At 45.9% G+C, this 22,534-nt stretch overlaps 4 protein-coding genes across 5 annotated transcripts; all 4 read left to right on the forward strand.

Annotated features, from left to right (window-relative positions):
• Positions 1 to 5,645: 5,645 nt before the first annotated feature.
• Positions 5,646 to 7,768, forward strand: LOC112875946 (indole-3-glycerol phosphate lyase, chloroplastic-like). Its single transcript, XM_025939957.1, has 7 exons — positions 5,646 to 6,080; positions 6,177 to 6,323; positions 6,429 to 6,680; positions 6,801 to 6,878; positions 6,988 to 7,065; positions 7,197 to 7,256; positions 7,383 to 7,768. Exons 1-7 carry the CDS (start codon positions 5,802 to 5,804, stop codon positions 7,515 to 7,517), a joined length of 1,029 nt encoding a protein of 342 aa, XP_025795742.1. The 5' UTR covers positions 5,646 to 5,801; the 3' UTR covers positions 7,518 to 7,768.
• A 2,224-nt stretch (positions 7,769 to 9,992) lies between these two features.
• Positions 9,993 to 12,171, forward strand: LOC112875875 (indole-3-glycerol phosphate lyase, chloroplastic-like). Of its 2 annotated transcripts, XM_025939876.1 has the most exons (5): positions 9,993 to 10,343; positions 10,439 to 10,837; positions 10,985 to 11,062; positions 11,153 to 11,290; positions 11,416 to 12,171. In XM_025939876.1, exons 1-5 carry the CDS (start codon positions 10,104 to 10,106, stop codon positions 11,548 to 11,550), a joined length of 990 nt encoding a protein of 329 aa, XP_025795661.1. In that variant the 5' UTR covers positions 9,993 to 10,103; the 3' UTR covers positions 11,551 to 12,171. The 2 variants fall into 2 exon arrangements, with proteins under 2 accessions (XP_025795661.1, XP_025795660.1); XM_025939875.1 differs by having other exon boundaries at positions 10,985 to 11,290.
• A 1,585-nt stretch (positions 12,172 to 13,756) lies between these two features.
• LOC112874248 (tryptophan synthase alpha chain-like) lies at positions 13,757 to 17,695 on the forward strand. Its single transcript, XM_025937469.1, has 9 exons — positions 13,757 to 13,968; positions 14,738 to 14,884; positions 14,977 to 15,151; positions 15,323 to 15,399; positions 15,832 to 15,909; positions 16,271 to 16,348; positions 16,460 to 16,519; positions 16,601 to 17,346; positions 17,441 to 17,695. Exons 1-8 carry the CDS (start codon positions 13,894 to 13,896, stop codon positions 16,739 to 16,741), a joined length of 831 nt encoding a protein of 276 aa, XP_025793254.1. The 5' UTR covers positions 13,757 to 13,893; the 3' UTR covers positions 16,742 to 17,346; positions 17,441 to 17,695.
• Positions 17,696 to 18,875: 1,180 nt separating this feature from the next.
• Positions 18,876 to 22,420, forward strand: LOC112874247 (bZIP transcription factor RISBZ2-like). Its single transcript, XM_025937468.1, has 6 exons — positions 18,876 to 19,552; positions 20,319 to 20,412; positions 20,762 to 20,960; positions 21,387 to 21,462; positions 21,559 to 21,684; positions 21,885 to 22,420. The coding sequence occupies exons 1-6, from the start codon at positions 19,166 to 19,168 to the stop codon at positions 22,245 to 22,247; spliced, it is 1,245 nt and encodes a 414-aa protein (XP_025793253.1). The 5' UTR covers positions 18,876 to 19,165; the 3' UTR covers positions 22,248 to 22,420.
• Positions 22,421 to 22,534: the final 114 nt, after the last annotated feature.

A 22,534-nucleotide genomic window follows, 5' to 3' on the forward strand; every position in this document is an offset into this window, starting at 1 on the left:
AATTCGTCAACAAATCCATCCCGCAAGCAGTAAAAATGAGCTGCACGTTCAATATGAGGCTGATTTTTGTTGTTAGTTAGTTGGATCTAATCTTTGACCAGATAGCACATGCACATTAAATCTCTCTTCTGCCATGACCATGGAGTCTATGGAGTCCAAGATCCTGTAAATCTTATCATCGTAGCTACTAGGTTTCTTGTCGCCTTGGCCGCGGAGGCCGAGCTAAGGCAGCAGCATCTTTTTCTCATGCCATGGATCCCCGCTGGTTGACGTCTCCAGATCCGGCAGCCATTGCCATAGTAAGGCCATTACCAGAAGATGAGCAAGCAAAATTACGGGCGTCGTTGGCGTTGGGTGAGGCCAGCACCGTATGTTTGGATCGCTCCTTGCATCTTGCCTGCAATCACGCTTGCGAATTGAGGTGAGGTAGCAGTTAGCACCTGCATGTGCGCATGCTAGCGTGAGGGAGACAGCCATGCATCCATGTAATTTGAAAAATGACTCCGGGGTGGTAACTATATGTCAAAAATGACTCCTAATTTAAACTTCTCTAAACCAACTCTCCACATTTAAACTCGTAATTTCAAGATAATTATTAAAGCGCAAAAGTATTGCTCTAAATTGTGAAAATTATTACTCTAAATAGTAAAAAATACTACTCAAAGATGGACAGAATACTTCTCTAATTTGGGATAAACCTAGAGGATAATAATCACATGTTAAAACACATGCGCAACATTCCATATTAGATGAGAGTACTCACTCCATCCCATGAAAAATGCAATTCCGCGTTTAAAAAAAAATCCCACAAAAAGTGCAATTCTAGAGATTGGACCTTAATATCCTGCCTAATTAAGTGCTCAGATTTGATTTGCATGTCAAAACTAACCGCATGTGGCAAACAAATAAGGATATTTGAATCTTTTCACGCCACCATTAATATATCCGAAAATAACTAGAATTGCACTCTTCATGGGACGGAGGGAGTATATTTTATTATGTTAGGAGTAATTTTTCATGTTGGCTAGAGGAGTATTTCAAATGTTAGGAGCATTTGAAATGATTGAAGTATTTTTTTTCTAATAGCAGGAGTATTTTTTCAATTCACAATAATATTTTTTTTGCCAAATGTCTGTCTTGAGTATTTTTCAAATTTCAAGAGTATTTTTCAATTGACAAGAGTTATTCTTCAATTGACAAGAGTATTTTCAACCAAGTAGAGGAGTATTTTTTCCCCAATTGCCAGGAGCCTTCCCCCCCAAATGTTAGGAGTATTTTCAATTGACTAGAGTATTTTTCAACCGATGACAAGAGAAGAACCTTTTTCCATCTGTGAGGAGTTCTTTTTTTCAGTTGAAAAGAGTGATTTTTCAAACAGAAACTGATTTGCAACTAGAAAAAGACATCATTTGGATGAAAGAAAAAAAACAAATGTAAGAATACAAAAATGGCATGCTGGAGTACAGTGATACACAAAACAAGATTGCAAGCTCCTTCAAACTTTGCAAACGCATGCATCTTGAATACTTGAATCATCAACTGCCGATGTAGTTGCTCATCTTGCAATGTACCATAGAACACCTCCATCTAGGGACCCAACCGCAACAGGGACTCCCCGTGCTCTGATCCCATTGCTTCCGCCAAGAGAACCTCCATTGCACACACCAGATAAGGAACCGGGCTGCCGCTAGGAGGATCTGATCCATTGCGCACGCCAAAGGGACTGGACCGCGCGCTCGCCAAAGCTCTAGCACTGCCCATCGCTGGGGAATCTAGGTTGCAGCGAGGAGGAACCGTGGGCAATCGCCAGGCCTGGAGGGAATTTGGGGCTCACCATGTGTGATAGGTTCTCGATCTCAGCCGCGGTCAACGCGATGAGGAAGAAAAGAGACGTCAAAATAAAAGAGGGAAGGGACAAGGGAATTTATATATTTGCTGTAAGTAAGTTTGTACCATATATTACGGTTTCGTTTCAAACTTTTACGGTTGTAGAACGAAGTTGTAGTAAACAGATTTGTACCATATGTCGCGAAATGCCAGTACTGAAATCTGAAGGATTATATTACATGATGCTGCAAATTTCCATGTGTGGTCGGTCACTAGCTAGCTGCAGCTACTACGCCCGTGCCTCGCTCAAACCCTCACCATGAATGCACACAGACCATCACCATCTTCAATCCAGCACCAGTCCTCGTCGGTTAAGCTCGACCGGACGGCTCTCTCGTGCTATCGTTGAGTAGCAGAGTGTTACCGCCGAAGCCGAACGAGGCTCCCACGTTCCAAACGGAAGAAACGGCCGCATCAGCGTCTGGGGGGTCATCTTCAACCCAGCCGCGTGCTTCCATGGAGTTAACTGCCACTGCACCGCATCGGTTTGGAACCAGTCGCAATCCACACATGGCTGCGTGGCTTGCGGCACACTGGCACAGAGACTGATGGGGATGTCCGTTGCCTCCAAACGGCATGTTGTGTGGAAAAGTCATGACGCGGCGGAGCAACCCTCGCACTCGCATAGTCGCATCGCATATGTTGCACGCGAAAGCGTCTGCAGCTCCGTGCTGTTTGGAGAAGGACGGACGGGCACTGCCCCTTGGCGCCGTGGAAAGCCTACTGCTGCTACTGCATGTATGCCAGCCAGATTCATGTCATATTTTTGGGACGATGTGCATGCACATGTTGCACCGATCATGCAGCCAACCCGATCTGCTGCCTGCCTGCCTTGGAGGAGCGAGCAGGAGGGGCCACAACCAGGGGTGGCCAAGGTGGTAAAGGTTTTAAATTTTAGTCTAGAGAATTTAGGGTCGAGTTTTAAAAAGATCAAACTCTAATCTTATATAATTTTTTGAGTGATATTTTATTGCGCGTTTTGGTGTTGAGCAAAGTTGTGGCTTCATGTATTTTTTTGCAAGGAGTGACTTCCACGGTCCCACGCTGGTTGTAAAGTTGCTTTTTTATTATTTTTACTTTTTTCTTCTAATAAAACTCTGCGGCAACTCTCTTGCGGCCTTTTTCAAAAAAAATCTTATACAATTTTAAGCTAAAAATATAAAAATATAGTACCAAATTAGATCGTGAAGAAAGCATTGGTGCTGTGATCCGTCGTGCCACCCCTAGCTACAGCTACAGTGCTCTATCTCTAGACCCTAGCTATCCCGAATCTCAGCGCTGATATACAAATGATCAACGAGAGAAGTAGCATGTATCTGGAATATAGTGGTTGTATCTGGAATACTGTGCTACAGTTGCAGCCTTCTGCTGAAAAGTCGTCGTCCACCGATGATAGCTGCGGCACATGCACACCCTTACACGCGTGCATCGCGCGTGCTTTATTGTTTCCTTCCTCGCGGTTCCTTCCAATGCAATGCCTCCATGCATTACACTACACAGTCAAATCGCAATCAGACAGCAGTGTCTGTCTGTCTGTCTGTCACTTAAAGTTCTACTTGTTATCTCCCGTGTAACCTCCGGTCATTATTGAAGCAGAGTACCATTATTGCCCTGTGCTAATTGGAGATACCACCAAAAGAAAAGAAAAAAAAAGATGCCAGCAGTTGCCAGCAGTCCATGAATAGATCCAAACCCCGGCCCATCCGCTGCATGTTCTAAACGGGATACGTATACGTGCTCTCCTCAGCTCCGGATTTTCTTCAGCCAGCAGCTGTCAGAGAGGAATCAACCGCCAACATTCTAGTTCTAGGAATGGTCGTCGGATAGGGAGAGGAGAGAGCCCTGAGCGCTGAGGGCTGAGCCCGATCCAATCGGAATGGGACAGTATGTGCACATGGTACACGAGCATGCATACCACCAGCTTGGAGAACGATGCGCACCTGGACTGGCGGCCGTAACCGGCCGGGCCTACACCTTGCGCTGCCTCCTTCGAGCTGGAGTGGCAGGGAGGCCGGATCGGATGTGCTAGCTCTCCAGCTCCACTGGTGTTTGACGAGTGAGGTAGGTTCCTGGTCCGCGCGAAAGAGAACCCCACGCAGACGTGTGTTTTTTCTTTTCTTTTTTTGAACTGCAAATCATACTAGTGTTTTCTGGTCCGAGAAGGAGAGCCAGCCGGCTGAGGTCAGAGACATGTATTCACTGTCCTCGTGACTGAATACAATCTCCTGACGGCGAAAAAAATTATCTGTGCACATCAATCTGGAAAACACACGAAACTCGCTAAGAACACGGAGAACGAATTAAGAACTTGTTTTATGCGGCGCCAAGAACATTAGTAGAACGGAGCGCGAGTACACACGCATGTCACCTGGCAATAATCTGGCATCAAATAAAATACTTTTTGTTGATGACTTTTTTATAGTGCTGTTTTCTAGGTAGAATTTTAACAACATACATAAAGAAGCCGAAACTGCGGCGCCCGCGCCGTGTCCTTGAAACTGAAGGTAAGCCAACTGGGAGTTTTACAAAAATTGTATTGGCAACTCAGTTAAAGTGTACTCGATCATCTTTCCGTTGGGAGATTCGAACGCATGCAGCTCGCGGATCTGGCTGACGCTGACGATTTAGCTAGTACTAATTATAAGAATTTTACATGTGTTGACCAAACAAAGAGAAGGAGACTTGTCTCGAGCTCTTACTGCTGCCTGTGTCGCAATTTTAATAAGTACTTTACGTCTATATAATAGTGTGCTGCCATCTATGATCAGGTGAGCGTTCAAACCTGTAGATTGCAAACCTGATTCCAAAAATTTAAGCAAGTGGTGCTAGCGTTTGCATACTGTAGATTGCACACGATGTCACTGCACCGAGCTGGTCTGTAACTCTGTATCACTATCATCGATCAGATGTTTCGGCTGGCATGTACCCAAGATTTGCTAATTTCTGAAAGTATCATGTCATGTGACAAATAATCGTTATTACCACCCGGATTTGCACCAACCCTAAGAATATAATCGTCATGCCAAACGTTAGGCATGTGCCATAGTTTGATGCTTCGACGAGTGTTTGGTTCTCATCTCACCTTGCAGCGGGATCCATACATTTGCAAGATAGATCTTGCATAGCTAAGGCGTGTGGCGACACTTCAGCTGTGATTTGACAAACGAGCGTTGTATCATGCTGGTGTTACAGCAACCAATCCTTATGATGAGAAGCTGCATGTATGCTTTGTTCGTGGAGAATGAATCATTAGCTATATTCTTCAGAAAATGCTGATGGTGCTCACCTTTTCAGAAGTGTTTTATTTTATTTTTGAGTGCTCACCTCTCAGTATTCTTCAGCAATCAGCAGTGAGTGCCGCAGATAGCGATGTGCAGACTCCAATCCTACGACTGCGATTTACAACCAACCGCAACATTTGGATAAAACGAGGATAGATATCCACTCCTTTACTCGAAAAGACATATAAAAAAAATTCAAATATACACTTGCATGTTTTATGTAAAAATACTTCACGGTCGCATGTATCGAATCGCACCCCCAACCTTTTCTTTGCTCCAAGAACATCAGTAGCTTCACTATTGATCCGCTGTACCACACACGTTTTTTGCATTCAAAAGAGGCAAGCACCGTGACTTCCAAGCCGGCAACTTCTTGCCATGCATGTCGCTGGCTAAGTGGCTAGCTTGCAGGTGGCCTCCTGCTGTTGTGGCTATATAAACTGGCCGGGCAGAAGCATCCTCATCATCGACTCATCCTCCCAAACCCAGCACCCCACACAGTTCGAGCAAGGAGCTCAGTACCACACATACGACAGTGACTTGCTTCACAAACACGAGCGGACAGCTTGAAACCGATCGCTCCATCGAGCAACAGTCTCGAGTCCCCCATCGATCGCGGTAGTTGCTAGCGACATGGCTTTCGCGCTCCAGGCTGCATCGGCCTCCCGGTCGTCTGCTTCGTCCCCGGTGGTTCCATCGTCGCCGCTCCCGCGGCGCGCGGCGACGGCGGTGACGATGCCTCGGCGGCGGAGGTCTGTGGTGGCCACTGTGAGGGAGGTCGCCGCGGTGGCTCGGGCCGCCCCGGCGCCGGCCGGGCAGCCTGCCACAACGGCGCCGTCCAAGCTCGCCGGTGCCGGCGGGCGATGCCTGCCGGTGTCGCAGACCATGTTCAGGCTCAAGGCGCAGGGCAAGGTGTGTACTTCTGCAGTTCTGCCGTATGTAGCCTTGGCTTGTGTGTACGGACTCACGGATTCTGATTTGGATCTTTGGTGTGCGCCATGATCGCAGATGGCGTTCATCCCGTTCATCACCGCCGGCGACCCCGATCTGGCCACGACGGCGGAGGCGCTGCGGCTCCTGGACGCCTGCGGCGCCGACGTCATCGAGCTCGGCGTGCCCTTCTCCGACCCCTACGCCGACGGGCCGGTCATCCAGGCACGACGCACAGCTAGCGACATGACCACCCCTCACCTGCGCGACGCACGTGCGCGCGCGGTGCGACAGAGCTTTAGTTTGACGCCTCCTGAATGTGATCTCCAGGCTTCGACGGCGCGGGCCCTGGCGAGAGGCACGACGCCGGACGGTGTCCTGGCGATGCTGAAGGAGGTGACGCCGGAGCTCTCCTGCCCGGTGGTGCTCTTCTCCTACTTCAACCCCATCGTGTACCGGGGGCTCGCCGACTTCGCCGCCGCCGCCAAAGAAGCCGGTGTACAAGGTCTTCTGGTACCTGACCTCCCGTATGGGACCACGTGTGCTCTCAGGAGTGAAGCCATGAAGAACAACCTCGAGCTGGTAGGTCCATTCACTATTCAGAAAAATCTTAGACGACCTTTTATGAAGAAGATTTCCTATTTTATATTATATAAGAAAATTTTGTCTGACATGAACAATATATGGTATGGATGCATGCAGGTGCTGCTCACAACACCAACTACAACAGCAGATAGGATGAAGGAGATCACAGAAGCATCAGAAGGATTTGTTTATCTGGTGAGGACCGGTGTATAAAATGTTAAAATCCAAAATGACCTTGAAAATTTAGCTTGTGCTGAACTTGCTGATAACGTTTCCTCATCCTACTTATTATTAATCATCATAGGTGAGCGTCAATGGAGTTACAGGTCCACGTGCAAACGTAAACGCACATGTGGAATCTCTCATTCAGGAAGTTAAACAGGTATACATCTTGTAAACAAAAAGGAAATAAATGGCATTCTAATTTTTTGTTACCAGCTGACAACAGCATGATTCCACTGTCAAGATCGATCGGGTACTACCGATCACTAAGCTTGTTGTTTATGCTTGTAGGTCACTGACAAACCTGTGGCTGTTGGCTTTGGCATCTGGAAACCAGAGCATGTAAAGCAGGTAAAGCAAAAAAAACTTACCAACTTCAAATTCTTTAATAAGGTCTGAGTGTCTGACAAGCTTATTCACGTATTTTATTGCATAATTTGACTAATTTTTTTCTCCTCGCAAATTGTTCACAAGCAGATTGCAGAGTGGGGTGCAGATGGTGTGATCATTGGCAGCGCGATGGTGAGGCAGTTGGGGGAAGCGGATTCTCCCAAAGAAGGGTTAAAGAGGCTAGAGAAATATGCCCGGAGCATGAAGAAGGCACTACCATGATGGGATGATAGAAACTGAGATTAGACCAGCACGATGGATAACGAAGCTTGGATGGAATGGAAGCTGACTCTTCCTTAGGTCTCCGGCTGAGAAAGAAGTGCACTACTAGTAGCCAGAATCATGATTGATCAATACGACTGTTAAACACTATAACAGGTTGTTAGCATGTATATTAGTCCGATGCAGCTAGCTAGATTGCTTTGCAGATATTTTAACAATGAGGTATCATTACAAAAAAAATGTGCAAGATTATTCCATGATCCAGGAATCAGTGGTTAAAGTAAATTATGGTAATGGTAACTTGTGGTCTATAGGAATTGATAACAACGATTGTGGTTATCCAGGAATCTGACGGTAGACCTCGTTCTTGCACTGATCATCTTCTTCTTCCTTCCCTTCTTCCTCCCGCATCGCCGCCCCGCCTCCCCAGCCGCGGTCGCAGGAGAGTCTCACCGGAGCCCTGCGCCGGCAGCCCCCGCCATGGCCCGACCCTCCCGCGCCCAGAGCGGGGCTCCGTCTACCCCTCACGGCGCCACCGCCCCCGCCATGGCCGCTGTCGCCCCAGCCCCGGCCTGGCCCAACTGGCCTCCTCCACCGCCCCGCACTCGCAACCTCCGCCAGGTCGGCCTGCCACCCTCGGCCTACTAAGCTCGGCAATGGAGATTGCCGGATCCTAACCCCGAACTCCAAACCCAACCCCGAACCCTAACCTCGCTGGAGATCTCACCAGAGGTGGAGAGAGGATAGAAAAAGGACGTGAAAGAGGAAAAAAAACCTAGATATGATTTAGCTTTCTCGGAAAATATTGATAGGGACGGATACGACCGGTAGGTTGAAAACTGGCAGAGAATTTTGAAATTCGAGCAAACTTTTGGCTGAAATTTGAAAACCTGTTCAAATTGCACCCGGAAAATCCCAGAAATGCCGGCATGTCACTTTACCGGTGGTTACCGGTAGGGCCGAAATTCAGAACCCTGTGTCAACGTCATCATGCATGCGTGGCGCATGTTTTGTGCTCCTCCCCACGATTTGCACGTAGAATGGCTAGCTTCCAAGATAAAGGCAGGATGCACCAGGCTTTGTCTGGGGGCCCCAGAAACTGAGGGGCAGCGTGTACTGTTGCTCAAAGTTGTAGTGGCCCCGTTGCCCTCCGTATCTGCTGTCCTTCTCTGGAAAATCTGCGACTCGGCACGTTTGGAAACACGTGAAGCAGATGCATCCATCGCAGGCTCAAAGCACGCCATGAACCACCACCTCCGCCAGCTTTGGAGCGCTATTATTATTTCCAAATTTTAATTAGATAGATCTGCCGCCAGACTAGCTCAAAACAACTGGAATTTATAAACTCTTAAATGTCAACTCAAAGTTTATAAATTCGAACGCGGCTATTATGGGGGCTAACAGCAGGGATCCGGCTGATCCTGATAATTTATATATAGGCTGCTATACTAAATTAAGCATTATTTTCACTTGTGGACCAAATTAAAGAAAAGAAAACACGGCTGGGAATTTTAAACTCTTAAATGTTTGAGGGATTAACGCTACTCGCTCGCAAAAGAAAAAAAATAAGGCAGCTGGGTACATGTACTTTATACATGCTGATGTCACCGTGTATCTACCCTACGATTATTTGGGCTGACTTTGACCGCAACACCTGATAAAAAATATACTCCCTCCGTCCCAAATTAGATGTTGTTTTGCCAAATTTAGATACATAGATTTTATTATATATCTAGATATATATTGTGTCTAGTAAAAATTATGTATCTTAATTTGCCAAAATGAACTATAATTTGGAACGAAGGTCTTATATACCACACTGAAGAAGGTGCTCGTTCAGCCGCATAGTTGTTCTCTTGTGTTGATATATTTTAGATAAGAGAGATGTATAATATCTGGCCTTCAAATGAAGTTTTTGATAGGATAATACTTAACATGGAGTGAACATTTATTCAAGCATTGTTGTGCTACTTGTTATTAATAAAGTTTCCTTCCGGAAAAAAACATGGAGTGAACGTAGTACTGATGGTACATTTTTTTTTATGAAAGTACTGATGGTACGTATAGAAACGTAGCTAATGATAGAAGTCCATTTGGTTGAAACTCTAGATGTATATGTAACAAAATCGCCGTGTCTGTTGCGTTCAAGGTTTCAAACTCAAATATCATTACACGAACGGCGGCCTCACCACTGAATGGCAGCAGGTGTCCCTTCACCATGATGAAAGCACCTGCTGCGCCTCACAGAACACCCGTAATATCACGCACGTTCTTCTCCACGCGGAACCGATCGATGCATACGTCTCAATCCACGCGCGCGCGCCACCCATCGGCCATCGCCATGCCGGAAGCTTCTTGCCGCGTCGCTGACTTAAGCTTGCAGCTGGCCTCCTGCTGCTGCTGCTACGACGGCGCGGCTGTGGCTATATAAACGAGGGCGCAGAAGCACGGAGCATCTCATCCTTGCAACAGAAAACCCAAGCATCCAGCAGAGCTCGAGAAGACCGAATCGAGATCGAAGCTCAGTACGTAGGAGTACCACGAAGAGCTACATACAGACCGCAGTGAGCTGCTACTGCTAGCGACATGGCTTTCGCGCTCAAGGTTGCATCGACCTCCCAGCCGTCGTCTTCTTCCCCGGCGCCGGTTCGGTCGTCGCCGCACCCGAGGCTGGCGGTGGCAATCCCGGGGCGGAGGAAGGCAGTGGCGGCCATCAGGGCGGTCGCCGTGGTGGCTCCGACCGCCCCGCCAGCGCCGGCCAAGCACGCCGGCAAGCGATGCCTGCCGGTGTCGCAGACCATGTCTAGGCTCATGGCGCAGGGCAAGGTGCGTGCAGTCGTGTGTAGGTCTCTTGTACGGAGTCTTGCTTGGTTCACGTGTTCGGGCAAACTCTGACTGCAGCTTTGCTGACTGATGAGCAGACGGCGTTCATCCCGTACATCACCGCCGGCGACCCCGACCTGGCGACGACGTCGGAGGCGCTGCGGGTCCTGGACGCCTGCGGCGCCGACGTCATCGAGCTCGGCGTGCCCTGCTCCGACCCCTACGCCGACGGGCCCGTCATCCAGGCTTCGACGGTGCGGGCGCTGGCGGGCGGCGTGACCCTCGACGGCGTGCTGGCGATGCTCAAGGAGGTGACGCCCGAGCTCTCCTGCCCGGTGGTGCTCTTCTCCTACTTCAAACCCGTCATGGAGCGAGGGATGGCCGACTTCGCCGCCGCCGTCAAAGAATCCGGTGCACACGGCCTTCTAGTGCCTGATCTCCCTCAAGTGGCCACCACTGCTCTCCGGAGCGAAGCCATGAAGAACCACCTCGAGCTGGTAGGTCCATTCACCATTCATCAGATTAACTAATAAAACTACCTCATTAAGAATTCCATTTCTGTTTCTCTCTGACAATTTAGTAGTGCTGAAAGCTTTGATGAGAGAGCTATGCCTGCTGACATGAACAGCGGCTGCATCATGCAGGTGCTGCTTACAACTCCAACTACAACGGAAGAGAGGATGAGGGAGGTCACAGAAGCTTCAGATGGATTTGTTTATCTGGTACGTGCCAGGACTAACCCTAATTCTTGCGCCTGGATCAGCCTGATAACACCTGCTTCCTTCTCCCAAACAATCGTATATATCACGCAGGTGAGCGTCAATGGAGTTACAGGTCCCCGCGCAAACGTGAACGCACGTGTCGAGTCTCTCATCCAGGAGGTTAAACAGGTCACTGACAAGCCTGTGGCTGTTGGGTTTGGCATATCCACACCTGAGCATGTAAAGCAGGTAATTAAAGAAATAAAAAGGTTCTCATTTCTTATTGAACGACGACACCTAGACTCTCAATATAATGTTTTTATAGCATAAATTGACTAATTGCTTCCCCTTCATCCCTGTGCATGGATACACAGGTTGCAGAGTGGGGTGCAGATGGTGTGATCATTGGCAGTGCAATGGTGAGGCAGCTAGGTGAAGCAGCTTCTCCAAAACAAGGGTTGAAGAGGCTGGAGAAATATGCCAGGAGCATGAAGAGTGCACTACCATGATGATTTGTAGATTAGTATACATAGATACAGGAGAGGTAAATTAGTCGGATGACGTGATATATATAGAACTTGATTGTCACGTAACGAGGAAAACCACTGAAACGGCCTTTTCCACTGGTACAGAACAAGTCTTTCATCTACCCTTTAGTCCCGGTCCAGGTTGAATCCGCGACTAATGAAAGCAATGAAAGCACTTTTCATTGGTTCCGGGTCTAACGCCTAGGGGGCGGGGGACCTTTAGTCCTGGTGGGAGGGAGCCACCAACCGGGACTAAAAGTCCCTATTTAGTCTTGATTAGGGTTACCAATTGGGACTAAAGGTCTCTATTTAGTCTCGGTTAGGGTTACCAACCGGAACTAAAGGGTTCTTCACGGGTCAGTTTGAAAGGAAAGCATTCTATCTAGAGTCACATGTGCTGTGTAGGTAGGATGGTAGAAAACTATACATGAGGCAGGAGGTCTTACTTCGATTCTTGCAGACTGCAGGGGTTGGTTGTGCTTGCCAATTATTTCTTTTAGCGTTGCAGACCTTTTAATCTTCATACCTTTAGTCCTAGATTGGCTATCCTGGTTGGGAAACCCGGACTACGTGGGGTTTCCCAACCGGGACTAACGAGCATCTCTGTACTGGTGTTTTTTGTTTGGCAGAAAGATGTATACTGCTACCTGATCTAGTCAGAATGAACTATTGTACAGAACCGTCAGGTCTTGTTTGGAATCTTGAAATTGAATTTCATTCTAATAATCATAATTTAAACACAAATATATTAAGCTAATATGATAATATACGGAATATATTTATATACTATTATTGGCCATATAAGGGATATACTTATGTGCTATATTTCTACTATAAAGGAGTGAGGCAAATATCGTACTATAAGTTATGGAATAGAAACATAACTTGGTGGTGTATAGAATCAATTTCCATCTGCCATCCTATTAATTTAGAATAGACTTATATCTAAACTTTAAAAGTGGTTGGAAAGTGGTGGGATGTCAAATTCTAAGTAAAATAGCATAGTTTATTAAGTAGATTTTAATTCTAAAAAATGAGAGGATCCATAGGGCCTCTTACATCGTTGTAGTGGAATGTTAGCTGTACTATATTATTAGCATGTTATACAGAAAACATTTTTTCACATCCTACTCAAGATAACAGAGATACTAAATTGTAACAAGAAATTTGGTACACAGGTATCTCTGTTTCGGTATGTTTTGGTAATACCATATTCAGTTGTACGGTTCAGCCAGTCGCCCCAAAAATCTAAATTGATAGTAGTACGGATTAGGAAACCAGAAGACGGATAATCATCTCATACCACTTGATAATTACTATAGCTCATTCTTCAACTCCTACAATATCACCGTATTTCCCCCACGGACACTGGCCTTTGTCTGTTGAGCTCGCTCTGCCTCTCCTTTGCTCTCTTCATCGAGTGGACACACAATGCAAGGACCAACATGTCCCCTTGGCAAATTAGATCCATCATGGAGCGAGATGCATGTGTGTCTATGCGCCGTGCCTTCAAAGACGCCGCGGATCGCAGACAATCCATGGAGAAAAGATCATGGAGAGCAATCCTACAGATCAGGAACTGTATCCTATCCGAGCTGCAGGTGTGGTTTCTCGTCAGCCGCAGCCAGCGGCTGACGGACCTGCGGCGGGCGCGTTGGCCGCTGGCCGGTCTGCAAGCTGCAACAAAGCACGAATGGCACGGCACGAATGTTTCACGCGCATGCAAAGCTGCGACGTCGTCCGCGTCCGCGGCCATTCTTGCCATTTCGGGGGCGGCGGCGACAGGCCATTCTCTGATTTTCCATTGATGGAAAGCTGGATTACTGGAAGAGTGGTGCTGGCTGATGACCAGGCTGGAAGTGCAAGACAGACAACCAAAAAGCAAGAATGAAATGGATAGGAAACCAGAATTTTTGAAAAGTATAGGAAACGAGAATAAAAGGAAAGAAACAAAATAAAACTAGAACATCTTATAATGGGCCGAAATCAGGAATGAACCGGCCGTTCTTTTGGGCTTCGGCACCTCCTTAAAAGGAAAAGAAAAAACCTCTGCGTAATGGGCCGAAGTCAGTAGTGGGCCGCCGGTTTTGGGGCTTCTACCTGTGCGTGTAGTTGTTTGTTAAAAAAAAAACTGTGCGTGTAGTCGCGGTGTCCGTATCCGTAAGATAGACCCACCCACCCACCGGTGACCGGTACACGTCACGTATGACCTTTGCAAATCTCAGTCAAGGATTCACTGCCGCCGCCGCGTCGCCGGCTGCTCCGTTGCCCCAGCGGGGTTAGCGCGCGGCAGGGTTCTCGGCCAGGGCTGCCGTCACGGTGCCCATGACCTACTATGGCGTGGTCACCGGCAAGCGCAGCATCGCGGAGACCTTCTCCAGGCTCAGGGAGCAGGGCAAGGTGCGTGCGTTCGACCTCGCCCTTCGCTTCGTCGCAACCCCTGCGGAGCAATTTGCCCAACTCTGTATCTCTTGATATTTCCGATCAAGTTGCAGTTGCAAGGTTGAATTGGTGGTGCAGCGATGGCGGAGGCCAATGTTGCCCCCCCCCCCCCCCCTTTTTTTTTAAAACAAACCTGTGCATTCACTACAAAACCAACAACATTTCACCATAGTTTCCTTGCAAGTGGCCAGCTGTTTATAGCATATTTGGTTAACTGACTACTACAAGTGTGGGCGATGAGTTTGTAGGGAATTTTGTTGTTGGCAATTTGATAAAACTGTTGGGATTTATGTTAATTTGTTCTAGAAAACTATAGCCCACATTCAATTAAATACTAAAAAGCATACAGAGTACAAACTGTAGGCCGCTCATCAAAACTGTAGGGAAGAGTTGATAATCTTCTGTATCTGTTGAGATGCAGTGATTCTCCATTGTAGGCGCACTCTGAACCTATCTTAATCTTCAGTGAAAAGTTTGGTTTTGCCCGCAAGATTGTCTGGATGTGCATCACTGAACTTAGTATCTGCAAAAGCAGTGTGTCTTTTTGTGTAGTCTGCTCGTTTTCAGCAAATTAACTGCATTAGGAAGTTGGTGGTGTGTCAGACGCCAAGTGGAGGGCAACTTTAGTTGCAATGATCTTGCCTTATGCTGTGTCTTAGTGTGTCATTTAGCTTTTACGGAGTAGAAATTTAGTTTAAGAGGCCTTTCTAACCTTGGAAATTTTCAGACTGCATTCATCCCGTTCATCACCGCGGGTGATCCTGATTTAGCAACGACATCGAAAGCGTTGAAGATCCTTGATTCCTGCGGTTCGGATGTGATTGAGGTTGGCGTACCATACTCGGATCCACTGGCTGATGGACCGGTCATTCAGGTAGGCATGTGATGGTCTTTTTCTCCAGCAGCCGCAATATATTTGATTTCATATTGCTTTTTACAGCTTTATTAACTTCACATCATTTCCAGGCATCTGCAACACGGGCACTTAAGAAAGGAACTACATTTGATTCTGTCATAGGGATGCTGAAAGGGGTTATACGTGAGCTGTCTTGCCCTATAGTTCTCTTCACATACTACAACCCAATTCTGAAGCGTGGGGTGCGAAACTTCATGGCTACTATCAGACAAGCTGGTGTAAATGGTAAATTTCCTTACATAGTGAGTCATATGGACTATGATTGTTTTATACTTTGTTACTATAAGATGTTTCTTGTTCTTGCATCTTCTGTATGGCGTAAACATGTTTTACACTTGATTCAGACATTATGTTGTTCTGTCAGTCAGATCTGTTGACTCACACTATATGTTGTAGGACTTGTAGTACCTGATCTTCCTTTGGAGGAGACAGTGTTGCTGAGGAGCGAGGCCATTATCCACAACATAGAGCTGGTTCATCCTCACTCTCATCTTTTCATATACTGCTCACACAAAATTTGTTGTATTTTCCCGTAGTTGTATTGCTATCTAGTTCCTAACAAAATTCTCGCTCGAGATGAGACCTACCTATCTTCAGCTTGGGCTAGGTCCAGTTTAGGCCTCCAAAAATACACAGTTGTAAAAGATTTTCTAGGCCTTGGTATCAGCCTGGCCCTAGAAGCAAGATCTAGTCTACTTGGCTCACACATGTCAGGTGGGTTTGTCCAGCTCACTTTCAGAAATCCAGGATAGGCTAAGGATAAGGCCATTTTAAAGTATATTATGGATAACTCGGGCTGGTGTGACAGCAGTATACCTTTGCATATTAGTCATGATGGTGGACTAAGAAGAGATAGCTTGACTACCAGCCATTTGTCATTTATATTTTTGCATGATTGCCCACAGGTGCTGCTTACAACACCAACCACGCCAACAGAGAGGATGATGGAAATTGCAAAAGCTTCAGAAGGATTTCTTTATCTTGTGAGTGTCTAGATGATCCCAGCTGTTTTCCTAGCTAGAAGTCCTGGACATCGTTATATATTCCGGATATGTTTTATATCTGCCCTAGGTGAAAGTTTACATCCTGAAGTAGGACATACAAGTATATAGCATAGGGAATACTAACTGTGAACTATTACATCACATCCATACATTAATGAAATTCATTTCGTCACACATGTTTGTACAGAAAAATATAATGGAAAGTAGAATTTTTTTAGGTCAGGTGGGAATTATGGCACCTAGAACATACGCCTGGTCATTCTATTTCACCATTATACTCGTCTCTGCTCTCTAATTTGATTTAGTGATTAGTGGCATTACTAACCTGTATGTTATGCAGGTGAGTGCTGTTGGAGTTACAGGTGCACGCTCAAATGTAAACTTACGTGTGGAACATCTTCTTAGGGAGATCAAGAAGGTTAGGAAACTGCAACCTGTTTATCATAAAGTAAACTGTGAATTAGTTTTAGCACAATAACATCTCTGTGGAAATTTGTGTTCAAGAATGTTTATCTTCCTGACTTTATAGGTTACAGACAAACCTGTAGCTGTTGGCTTTGGTGTATCAACTCCAGAGCATGTGAAACAGGTGAATTAGATAACTTTCTTGCTAAACATGAGTCTACTATTATCTGTGTTACAGATTTTTGATATCTTCAGTACTAAACAGATCGCAGGCTGGGGAGCAGATGGTGTGATTATTGGGAGCGCAATTGTTAGACAGTTATGTGAAGCTGCTACTCCTGAAGAAGGGCTGAAAAGGCTAGAGGAGTACACCAGGAATATAAAGGCCGCTATGCCATTGAGGTGATCACGCCCATCATGAGCAAGCTGATTAGAACACAACAGAATACCAGTTTCAGTGGTAGTCTGGTCAAGGATTAGGGCACCCATTGTTCAGCTAGTGTTGTTTGGTGCTTCCGCCGTGCTGGAACTCTATCCCTGCCTAGAATTCTAATTCGAATAAAGGTGGTAGTTCGTTAATTGTCTGAAGTATAAGATTGTGATATTTTATCATGGTTTTGAGGGAAAGGATTCTAAAATTTCATATGCTGATCCTTTTTCTCTGAAAGATGGAATATTAGAATGAGGCTGCCCTGACTCCTTAGAGGATAGGAATAAGAGAGGATAAGGTCATGCTGATTTATATGGCTGGCTTGTGATTTGAACCCGGCAGTTGATGTCCATGGATGAGACAGCATAATGGGCTGCTCTGAAAATGACATTGCCTTCAGAGTATGTCTCTTGCTCTCTTCTGGAAGAATATTAGGGGCAGAGAATGATCCCACTGGTCCCAGATGTTGGGTTTTTGGATAACGAAGAGTCAATTCCGGTCTCTTCTTGTGTCGGTACCCTTTTAATCTCTATTATTGTCAATTCAGTCCCGGATGCTGAGTTGCAAATTCAGTCTCGAAGGTTGGCACCTTTTTAATCTATATCATTGAAGCCTTTCTGGCACTTATCATGTTACTATTAACATGTTGATGAGTTGATTATGTATGTTTTGTAGCTTGTCATGGTGGCACGAAAGAGATGAAGCATATCTGGATGTGAAGAAGCAGTGTTGATATTGAACTGCCCATGTACAGGTAGCTGCGTATGACTTGTGCTCCTGCATTTGTGCAGCAATGTAAGTGCACAGCCAAAGTTGAGGGCAAGGGTCTAGGGCCCGTGAAAAGTCAATTGCGTGCGCCAAGACGCATCGGGGAAGCGACGCTGCGCAATCTTCTCACGTTCAAGTGGATCCCAAAACTCCGCCTAGAAAGGGAGAAAAAAAGGATGATGAACAGCGTGGATCATCATGTGAGGTTTGACTCCGACGTTTTTTCTTGGATTTTTTAATAAAAAATATATAAAGAGAAAATGAGTACAAGTTTTCCTTGGGTTAGTATCAAAACATACGGCTTCAAAAGTGGCACATGTTTGGGCAGGCGCTCAAGAAGCATTTACACGCAAGAACAGAGAAATATTGAATATTTTTTTCCTAAAAAGTAAACCGAAGAATCTTGTAGAGAATCAAATTTCTTTTGGGTAGTTGTAGCCCAACTTATTTTTGTAATGAACAAAAGACTCCCCTGATAAAAAAAAACGTATACTTAGATTAAATAGTAAAAATGCATCAATAAGCATTTAATTTTCCACATTGATCTGATATCGAGACTCCAACCAATGAGAAAAAAAAGAGAGAGGATCCGGCCACGTGCAAATGGAGGATACTATAAGCGAGTCTTTTATCCTTGGAAAGAATTCAATGGCCTCGGCTTTTTGGATGAGACTGCGATCTCAATCCGGCAAATAACAAGGATATCCCTCCATCCGGAAACGGGAAAGGGCCCATCCGAGAATCTGTGTATGTGCACTTTTTTTTTTTGAGTGGAAGTGTATGTGCACTTTGGTCATGTCAGTATTAGTGCTGAAGAAAAGGGGATAAGCTTCGATCACGTTGTAATCAAGCGTGTCCACGTCACCTCATGATCGACCGTGATTTCGCGTATATCGACGCCATGTCACCATAGCTGAAATTTAGGTGCAGACTATTCCTTCGTTTAATCCTGTTGATGATCATGTAAAAGTTGCATGCACATCGTCGTTTAAGAGGACAACGGTAAGATCTTTTAGCATAACCCCTGGAGCTGCATTGGCAAGATAAGGGCTATTCTATAATTATTTAATTTTATTCAACTTTAAGCTAAAATATAATTCTCAAATAAAATGTATTTGATTGGTTCTAGAAGTCATAAATATTCAAAAAAAAGGAAAGAAACAAATCCGCAGATAACAGCAAGACACAAATCAACTAGTTTATCATAGACTACAGTAACGGTTCAATTTGTAAATTTACCTGGTCCGAAAATAAACCGTGTTCTGCTATCTAGGCTTCATGCTTAAGCCCCGTAGAACAACCATTTTCACGTGAAGATAAATCCGAAATACCCGTATATATGTGTAAGAAGTAGAAACAAACATGTCCCGGGAAAGCTGAAACAGAATCCACGTCCGGCAAGTAAAACTGGCGTGCGCGTGGAGGTGTGAAGCCGTCTGTGCTGACTCATTTACAGCCACCGTCCAACCCATCCTCTCTCTTCTTCCCCTCTTCCCTTCCATTTCTCTCCTCTTCCACCAAACCCAACCAGAGAAATTCTCCACAATTTCCAGATCAAACCCTCGAATCCTCCGAACCCTCTTGATCCGCCCCAATTTTCCCTCCGCTGCGTCGCGATCCGGCTCGATCCGCATGGAGCGCGTCTTCTCCGTGGAGGAGATCCCCAACCCCTACTGGGCCCCGCCGCAGCCTCAAGCGGCGGCAACCGGCGCTGTTGCTGCGCCAGGAGGCGGAGGAGGAGGAGCGGGGGCAGCGTGGGACGCGGCGGGCGCGATGAACCGCTGCTCCTCGGAGTGGTACTTCCAGAAGTTCCTGGAGGAGGCCGTGCTCGACAGCCCGGGGCCCGTGGCGGGCGTGGGGAGGGGCCGCGGTGGAGGTGGTGGAGTTGAGGCGGCGGAGAGCAAGCCGCTGGGGGTCGCGGCGGCGGCGGCCTCGGGCGCGGTTGTTGACCCGGTGGAGTACAACGCGATGCTGAAGCAGAAGCTGGAGAAGGACCTCGCTGCCGTCGCCATGTGGAGGGTATGACCTATGAGCACTTGCCTTTAGCTGCAGCTCACCTGCAATGCTGTTTGATTCGAATGGTTAGGGCGCATAGTAGCTTGTTTTGCGTTCTTATGCGATCAGTCTATGGTATGAGTATAACTAGTGCTGTGATGTTCCGCTTAGATTTTTAGTGATCTGTAGAGGACACGAAACAGCTGGTGCATATTTCCATATCTAGACCTTTTACAGTTGCGATGAGATGGTGGTCGAACCGTGTAAGTATTTTTAGTGATTATGTGTTTTAGGACTGGGGAAATCCATGTGTTTATGGCACCAGGTTGTTTGTGTAGATTCGATATTTTGTTGTAAGTTGATGGTTCCTGTCTGTCATTTCATGTGTGGGTCAGTGGGTGGGTGTTAAATGCGATTATGCTGTTGTGTTGTAAGACGTAGGTGATTGTGCACTGGTTGAGTACGTCTGTACGTGAGTAGTTTCAGCTTGGTTTGTCTCCTATACGTTCTTGTCGTTTCCTTGATAAGTGCAGTAGCTTATTTCATATGTATATATATTGGAATTATATGATCCTGGCTTGTCAGATGTTATAGCTACTGGATATGTTGATCAGAAGTTCATGCATTGAGTTATCTTTCCCCAACATCTGTAAAGCCATTCCCTGTTTTTTTTGTTCCTAGCACTAAGTGCTACAGTAAGAGTTGATGGGAGCCCGCCATGCATTTCTCCTAGCGTGCTTTCTGTATGTACATTTATTTCCAGTATTCCCATACCATTTTTTTTCCACAGGCCTCTGGTGTGACGCCTCCAGAGCGTTCTGCAGCTGGTTCGTCCTTGCCAAATGTGGATGTTTCACATGCAGGCCCCTTTAATCCCATTGGAGGTACTCATCCTCTTGCCATGTCTTCAAACTAATTATGAAACTTGGCTCTAATGAGTTAGGTTTCCATGCTCCACACTAGCATAATAGATTTTAGACCTTCAGTTCCTTGGAAGCACCATATTTTCTTTACTTTTTTAACAAAGGATTAAGGTTGTTTTTCTTAGGATTTTTTATTTTATTTTAATATTGTTAGCTTCCTTCCAAGTAGCCGAAATCATGATTCCATGAACATCATGCTATTTTATTTTAGTGAAACCTGCACAAAACTGTAAATGCTAGGTCTTTTTACTTTATTACTTCTGGCTGAATGGCTGTACTATGATTGGGTTGGATCATGGACACATATCAGGTAATAGGATTCCAGTTGAAAACAAGCTAGCTGTTGCTCCAGTTGAGGAATCAGGTCCACAAGTGGTACAAAATGCTGATATCCTTGTTAAGCAAGCCACTAGCTCTTCCTCACGAGAGCAATCAGACGATGATGACATGGAAGGAGAAGCTGAGACTACTGGAAACGCAAACCCTGTTCAGCAGAGACTGCAGAGAAGGTGATCTTTTTTTTTTCTTGCTCAATTTGAAATGCAACATCATTGGCTTACTTTATGGTATACATTAACGTATGCCACAGCAATTGTAATTTGTATCACCGTTCTTTTCTTATATCTCTAGTATTATTTAGTGACCAATTCCAAAGTAGCATAGTCTACTTATCTTTTATGCTGGCAATATTTTAGCCTCCCTGTCAAAACTTTGTTGCCCTACTTCCACAGCCACACACATTTGCTCACAGCCTATAAAGGTATGGTTAACTACGCAATAGAGTTGACAACATCCGTGTCTCTATCAATGGTCTCAGAAGATTCTGTTTATGCTGGACTGCACCTTGTGATTTACTAGTTTAATTCGTTTATTCTGCTGAGGATGTCTTGCATGTGATTCTTGGAGATGATGCCAGTTTTCCTGACTGTTTTCAGGAAGCAATCCAACCGAGAATCAGCTAGGCGTTCAAGAAGCAGAAAGGCAGCTCACTTGAATGAACTGGAGGCACAGGTCTGATGGGTTATGCCATTGTTTTTACTTGTTGAAAATGTCCAAGAATTCTTGGGCTCTTGTCTAATGAGTTGAGTTTTGAATGCCCTGTTACAGGTAGCACAGCTAAGAGTTGAAAACTCTTCGCTGTTAAGGCGCCTTGCAGATGTTAATCAGAAGTTCAATGAGGCTGCTGTTGACAATAGGGTGCTAAAGGCAGACGTTGAAACCTTAAGAGCGAAGGTATGCTGTTTTGTTTAGGCTATTTGAGGCCTGTATATATTGAATTGGGCACTTTGGGCTATTTCAAATGCTTGCACTAGGTGAATCATGCACCCTAGATTTGAGAGGATCCATTGTTGTTGTATCGTACAGACCTTCCAAACATAATTGGATGTTATATGGTCATTCTGATTGAATGTGGGAATGCATCATGTTTGCAGGTGAAGATGGCAGAGGATTCTGTGAAGCGGGTGACAGGCATGAACGCTTTGTTCCCTGCCGTATCTGATATGTCATCCCTTAGCATGCCATTCAACGGCTCCCCATCTGACTCTACCTCCGACGCGGCTGTCCCCATCCAAGATGACCCAAACAGTTACTTTGCCAATCCAAGCGAGATCGGAGGTAACAACGGTTACTTGCCAGAGATGGCTTCCTCGGCTCAAGAGGACGACGATTTCGTCAACGCAGCACTGGCTGCTGGGAAGATAGGCAGAACAGCCTCGCTGCAGCGGGTGGCGAGCCTGGAGCACCTCCAGAAGAGGATGTGCGGAGGGCCAGCTTCATCCGGGTCAACCTCCTAGACGTATGCTCCACTGGAAGGCCCCGAGAGCAACAGTGATAATTTGACAATTTCGACATACATTGTAGTGGACATTGCTAATCCTGCGATGCGGATTTGTTCGTTGTGGACATATATGGTCAACTGGTCATTGACTTATTGTGCATTCTTTAAATGGATCTCTAGTAGTCATGCTGCAGCTGTTCGTGAAAGGCAACATGTTATCACAAGTCGCCATGCTCGGTCAGGTGAATTCGCAAGTTCAGTGTTGATCGAAGCGTAAGTTTGATGCTGTTCTTTTCTTTAAGT

Source organism: Panicum hallii, chromosome 9 (assembly GCF_002211085.1).
Source record: "Panicum hallii strain FIL2 chromosome 9, PHallii_v3.1, whole genome shotgun sequence".
Taxonomy (NCBI): Eukaryota; Viridiplantae; Streptophyta; class Magnoliopsida; order Poales; family Poaceae; genus Panicum; species Panicum hallii.